The 6,885-nt window shown below is 51.6% G+C and overlaps 1 protein-coding gene across 7 annotated transcripts in view; it reads right to left on the reverse strand.

The window, feature by feature from the left end:
• Window positions 1-6,885, reverse strand: part of SIPA1L3 (signal induced proliferation associated 1 like 3) — a 294,007-nt gene that overhangs the window by 3,103 nt on the left and 284,019 nt on the right. For all 7 annotated transcript variants that reach the window (XM_032248947.1, XM_032248941.1, XM_032248942.1 and 4 more), the window contains 2 exons: window positions 3,881-4,016; window positions 1,068-1,149 (listed from right to left, as the gene is read on the reverse strand). In XM_032248947.1, coding sequence (XP_032104838.1) covers window positions 1,068-1,149; window positions 3,881-4,016 — 218 coding nt within the window. The remainder of the gene's footprint in view (window positions 1-1,067; window positions 1,150-3,880; window positions 4,017-6,885) is intronic.

Raw genomic sequence — 6,885 nt, forward strand, 5'->3', positions numbered from 1 at the left:
ACCCACCACCACACCTGGCTAACTATCGTACTTTTTAGTAGAGGTGGGATTTCACCATGTTGGCCAGGCTGGTCTCAAACTTCTGACCTTAGGTTATCCACCCGCCTCGGCCTCCCAAAGCGCTGGGATTACAGGCGTGAGCCACGGCGCCCGGCTAGTCTCCTCCTCATTCTTCCACCCCGTGGAGACAAGTCCGAAGAACAAATTGCCTGTCACCTTCTAGACGGCCCTCTCAACCCCTAGTGGTTAAACAGTAAATTAATAATATGATGATTGTGTAGCCAACAGTGCTGCAGCTCGCTTTGGTTTTTACTTAAGTTACTGGACTTCTTTTGCATGTTAGTAAATATATAGATTTGTTATGACTTTAATTGACTGCATGCTCTTCCGCTGCATGGGTGCCCTGTAATTTACACAGCCGTTCTGTTGAGTGACAGCCATGCCGGCTCCAATTTTTTATTGCCAATAGTGTAGCAACGAATGGCCTTGTTCACAATCTCTTTGTAACCATGCCGGAAATTCTCATGGATAAATTCCCACAAGTGGAATTACTGGGTCAGCAGGGTGCACAATTACTTTTTTTTTTTTTTTTGAGCTGGAGTCTTGCTCTGTCACCCAGGCTGGAATGCAATGGCACAAACTTGGCTCACTGCAACTTCTGACTCCTGGTTCAAGTGATTCTCCTGCCTCAGTAGCTGGGATTATAGGTGGCTAGTTTTGTATTTTTAGTAGAGAGGGGGTTTCATCACATTGGCCAGGCTGGTCACGAACTCCTTGTCTCAAGTGACTCACCAGCTTCGGCCTCCCAAAGTGCTGGGCTTACAGGTGTGAGCCACTGTGCCCAGCACAATTACATTTTTGATAAATGTTCAACTGCCCGCCAAAAAGCCTGGGCTTTGGATTATTCTTCCCCCAGGAACGGATGACTTTCTCTGTGCACTTGCTAGCCTTCAGTGTTGTCACTGTTTACTCTTCACCCATGACTACAAGCAAGCACAGGAGGTGTGGGGGTGGGGCAGCCCAGCGTCTGGGAAGTGGGATGGAGGGGGGCGTGGCCCCGGCCTTACCTTCTGCAGGTCGGTGTGCAGCTGTTTCAGCATCACCTCCAGCTGGTATACCTTGCCTGTCAGATCCAGGGGTGGTTCCTCACTGGAAGGACCAGGGACAAGGTCAGCCTGAGGCCCCACAGCCCCCGGGGAGGACTCCTGGCGTACAGCTGAGAAGAGACTGGGGGTACGGGCCCCCCTCATCCCTGACATTCTGATGAAGCCCAAGGAAAAGCTCCGAGGGGAGGCAGGAAGCCAGCCCTGCACCCTCCACCCACCAAGGGCACCTCTGTGGATGTGGGTGGGTGTTGGGAGCACCAGGCTTGGGGAAGGGTGGGTGCCCGCCCTGAAGTGTGCCTTTTCCCTGGGGCTGGGCCGTGCATGTGACTTCAGGGAGGACTCCTTCTTCGTACCGCCAGGATACAAAGAGCCTACTCCACAGACACCTAGTGGGTGCAGGTACCATTTCAGGCACAGGAAGCACGAGAGTGGACAGATGGTCAAAAGGGCCCGCTCTTGGGGGCAGGACTGACAGTGGTCCTGGCAGTGATGTTGACCACGTGCCTGTCACTAAGAGCTGCCCCTCACCAAGCCCCAGACTGCCCAGCTCAGTCTCAGAGCTCTCCTGCCCACTGTGGCCTTCACAGGTGCTGCATGGTTACCCACCAGACGGGGGACGAGGCCCAGGCGATGTCACCCAGCCACGTGTTGGTGCTAGAATTTGAATCAGGGACCCACGGCCAGTAGCTGCCCCTCTGCAGATACTCCCAGCCCTAGGCCTACCTGGCCCCTGCAAAGAACTCGCAGCCCCTTCCTGCCTGTAGTTGGGAATAAAGGAGGCTCCGCTGGGCGCCGTGGGTACACAGGCACAGTGGCAGGGGTAGGGGGCTGGCCCTCCTGCCTCACCCACCCTTTCCTACAACCTTGCTGCTCAGTCCTAGGGATCTGGGGCTGCAGAGGGAGATGGGGCACACGGACTCGAGGAGTGCTGCCCAGGGCCACAGGTCCCACTGCTTCCCACAGCCCATGCTGCTCCTGCCCCTCGGCCTGGCAGCACCAACTGGAACTGCCGACTTCTGGTAATTACAGTGGGGCCTGCGTTCGTGGTGAAGGTTGCATTCTGAAGCCAGAGTGTGAAAAGCACGAAGTCAAAATTACCCTCAAAAATGGCTCCCACTGCCCATGAAGTACAGTGCACGGATGGTTGTATATAGAACCCTGCACCGTGAGGTGTGCAGACGAGTGTGAAATGCACTATTTAAATCCATGTACAGGCAGAATGTGCCATTTACATTCTCTCTGCCTCTTTTTAATTTTGTTTTCTGCCAAGTGAGTGCAGTCAAATATGCTGCGCTGAATGTGAGAAGCCACGCGTGAGATGACAAATGTGAGATATCTGTCCCCGTCCTCTTCCTTCCCCCGTGAAGCCTCCTGAGGGCCAGGCCTGGCCTCAGTTGCCACTGGGTCCTCAGATGGCCCAGCGTGGGACCTGGCAGGGAGGCCAAGAAGGGTGAGTGTGAGCAGAAGTCTGTGGGGTTTAGGAATCTGCAGAGGAGGAGACAGGCGGGAGATGGGCGGCAGCAGCGGGGGATGAAAGGCGCAGGGCTGGAGGATTGGAAGACAGTGCCTAGGAGCTTTCTTTTCTTTTCCTTTCTTTTTTTTTTTTTTTTTTTTTTTGAGATGGAGCCTTACTCTATGGCCCAGGCTGGAGTGCAGTGGTACGATCTCGGCTCACTGCAACCTCCACTTATCAGGTTCAAGCAATTCTCCTGCCTCAGGCTCTTGAGTAGCTAGGATTGCAGGTGAACACAACCATGCCTGGGTAATTTTTGTATTTTTCTTTTTTTTTTTTTTTTTTTTTTTTTTTAAAAGTTGGGGGTTTTCCATTTTGGTCAGGCTAGTCTCAAACTCCCAACCCCAAGTGATCCGCCTGCCTCGGCCTCCCAAAGTGCTGGGATTACAGGCGTGAGCCACTGCGCCCAGCCAGTAATTTTTGTATTTTTACTACAGACATGGTTTCGCCATGTTGGTCTTGAACTCCTGACCTCAAGCGATCTACCCACCCTGGCCTCCCAAAGTGCCGGGATTACAGGTGTGAGCATGCCTGGCCTCTTTTTTTGTTGTTTTTGTTTTTGAGACTAAGTCTTGTTCTGTTGCCCAGGCTGGAGTGCAGTGGCGTGATCTCGGCTCACTACAGCCTCCACCTCCCAGGTACAAGTAATTCTCTTGCCTCAGCCTCCCGAGTAGCTGGGATTACAGGCACCCACCACCACGCCCAGCTAATTTTTGTATTTTTAGTAGAGACAGGGTTTCACCATGTTGACCAGGATGGTCTCGATCTCTTGACCTCGTGATCCACCCGCCTCTGCCTCCCAAAGTGCTGGGATTACAGGCTTGAGCCACCGCGCCCGGCCTACAGATGGGGTTTTACCATATTGGCCAAGCTGGTCTCGAACTCCTGACCTCAAGTGATCCACCTGCCTCAGCTTCTTAAAGCGCTGGGATTACAGGCGTGAGCCACCGCGCCCAGCCTGCTAAGCAAAGTTGGAAGCAAAACAATTGTGTATGTATTGATTCAAGTGTCGTCTCCGCTGGACTGGGTGATCTGTTGGGGCCAAGCGGAGTCTGTCTTGGTCACTGTGGATCCCCAGTGCATAAACAGGTGCAGGGTAATGACTTCTAAGCTTGTTAGGAGAGGGGAGTAGCTGCTATAACAGCTTCTGCCGGGAGACTGGTGGGCGTGACCCAGAGTAGCTACCTCTCTCTGGATCAGCCTCTTCCACTGCACAGACCTGCTGCTGGTATGAACCCGGGTGTTCCCAGGGAAACCTCACCTCATGGTAGGGGTGGTCCTGGGGGTCGGGGGCCCCCTCTCCAGGCTCAGGTGGCTGTGGACAGGACTGTGTGCAGGTGGGACGTCCGGGCTCAGGGCCGGGTCGTTCAGAGAGAAGAGCGAGACGGCTCTTTGCACTGCCAGGGAGGGAGGAGGGGAAGAGGCGGTCAGCAAGGCTCCCAGCTTCTCCCGCAACTGACTGACCACGCTTCTCCCCGCAAACCTCCACGACACTGCCCATCACACTTGGGACAGATCGCATAGGCATTTAGGATAGATTCTTGCCAAAAAACCCAACCAAATGAACACACAAGAACACAAACAAAATCCCATCCTGATTCCGATCAAGGCTTTAGATCCAATGACTAATTTACGCAAAATCCAAGGGCTGGAAGAAGCCAGTTAGATGAGAGTGCGAGGCAGCAGCCGATCAAATTCTGAACCTGGGATGCTCTCAACATAAATGACCTGATTTTAGTCCGCAAGCAAAGGGGAGGAAAAAAGGGGTCCAGAGCGGACGGGCTGGTGCCAGGTCCATGGGGATTCGTTATCAGATTCGCTCTCCTTCAGAGGAAGCTGTGAAGATTCCAAAAGTGAAGAGAGAAGCGAGACAGAGCATATCATGCATATTGAAGAGAGAAAAGAAATCGCATGGGGCTGCCAGTGAAAGTGAACATTCCTGGGTCCCGCCTTGGACATGTGACTCGAGCTGGGGGCACCTGAACCGTCTGCGTTTTCAAACGTGACTGTTAGATGTTCTTTCTGTAATGGCAATAGCTGGCCACCGCCCCAGTGCCCTCCAATAGTGGCTGGTTCAGTGAGCTATGAACAGCCAGACAATGGAATCCTTGGGGGTGTTAAAAACAAGAAGGCGTCCCTGGGTGCTGTGTGTTGAGGGCAGCCTGGGGCGTGGCAGGGCAGGGCAGAGTGGCAAGCCCTGGAGGCAAGCAGCTCCCTGGGTCCAACTTACACTCTGTGCCTCAAGCAGCATAAAACCCCACACCCTTTCCCTGGGGCCACTCACTGTTAACATTTTTCCCATTTACTTTTTTTTTTTTTTTTTTTTTGAGACAGAGTCTTGTTCTGTTGCCCAGGCTGGAGTGCAGCGGTGTGATCTTGGCTCACTGCAACCTCTGCCTCCTGGGTTGAAGCGATTGTTCAAGTGATTCTCTTGCCTCAGCCTCCTGAGTAGCTGGGCCTGCAGACATGCACTACCATGCCCGGCTAATTCGTGTATTTTTAGTAGAGACAGGGTTTCGCCATGTTGTCCAGACTGGTCTCGAACCCCTGGTTTCAAGTTATCTGCCCACCTCAGCCTCCCAAAGTGCTGGGATTACAGGCGGGAGCCACGATGCCTAAAACCACCAACATCATGGTGCAATACCTTGGTACTCCACTGGACATGGCCAAAAAATAAGGACACTCTCTCATATAATCACACCACCACTATCATACTGAAAAAAATTAACAATTTAACAGATTCATGGGATATTATCTTTTTTTTTTTTTTTTTTTGAGACAGAGTCATCCTCTGTCGCTGAGGCTGGAGTGCAACGGCATGATCTCAGCTCATGCAACCTCTACCTCCTGGATTCAAGCGATTCTCCTGCCTCGGCCTCCTGAGTAGCTGGGACTACAGGCATGCGCCACCACGTCGGCTAATTTTTGTATTTTAAACAAAGACGGGGTTTCACCATGTTGCCTAGGCTGTTCTCGAACTCCTGGCCTCGTATCGTCCACCTGCTGTGGCCTCCCAAAGTGCTGGGATTACAGGTGTGAGCCACTGTGCCATGACATTATCTAATATACAGTCATCTGCAAATGTTTTCTGATTGGCTGAATGATACCCTTTATAGCTTTATTTTTAAAATCTTTTTTTTTTTTTTTTTTTTTTTTAAAGATGGGGTTTCACCATGTTGGCCAGGCTGGTCTCAAACTCCTGACCTGAGGTGATCCGCCCACCTTGGCCTCCCATAGTGCTAGGATTACAGGCGTGAGCCACCACACCCAGCCAAAATATTTTTTTTTTTTTTTTTTGAGACGGAGTTTCACTCTTGTTGCCCAGGCTGGAGTGCAATGGTGTGATCTCGGCTCACCGAAACCTCCGTCTCCCGGATTCATGCAATTCCCCCGCCTCAGCCTCCCAAGTAGCTGGGATTACAGGCATGCGCCACCACACCCAGCTAATTTTTGTATTTTTAGTAGAGACGGGGTTTCTCCATGTCAGTCAGGCTGGTCTTGAACTCCTGACCTCAGGGGATCTTGTCTACCTCCGCCTCCCAAAGTGCTGGGATTACAGGCGTGAGCCACCACACCCGGCCTATTCTTTAAATCTTGGATTTAATGTATATTCACTTTGACATTCGATTTTTAAGAGACAGGGTCTTGCTATGTTGCCTATGCTGAAGTGCAGTGGATATTCACAGGCCTGAGTTTGTTACTGATTAGCATGGGAGTTTTGACCTGCTCCATTTCTGACCTGGCCCAGTACATCTGTCCTTAGGAAACCTGGTGGTTCCCAGCTCCCTGGAGGTCACCATATTGATGTTGAGTTTAGTGAAGACACCGGATCAGAACAGCACACTCCAGCCTAGAACTCTTGGAAGCTCAAGTGATCCTCTTGGTTCAGGACTACAGGTATGTGATACCACACCTGGCTAATTTTAACATTCTTTTGTTGTGACAGGCTGGGCGTCGTGGTGAGCACCTATAATTCCAGCCTCTAAGGAAGCTGGGGCAAGAGAATCGCTTGAACCTGGGAGGTGGAAGCTGCAGTGAGTCAAGATCAGGCCACTGCACTCCAGCCTGTGTGAAAGAGTGAGATTCTGTCTCAAAAAAAAATAAATAAATATTTTTATAGTGACACAGGTCTTGCTATGTCGCCCAGGCTGCTCTTGAATTCCTGGCCTCAAGTCATCCTCCCACCTTGATCTCCCAGAGTGTTGGGGTTACAGGTGTGAACCACTGCACCTAGCCTGGAATATTTTTTTTTTTTTTTTTTTTTTT

The sequence above is a fragment of the Sapajus apella genome, unplaced genomic scaffold, assembly GCF_009761245.1.
Source record: "Sapajus apella isolate SASKATOON/1434 unplaced genomic scaffold, GSC_monkey_1.0 scaffold68, whole genome shotgun sequence".
Classification (NCBI taxonomy): Eukaryota; Metazoa; Chordata; class Mammalia; order Primates; family Cebidae; genus Sapajus; species Sapajus apella.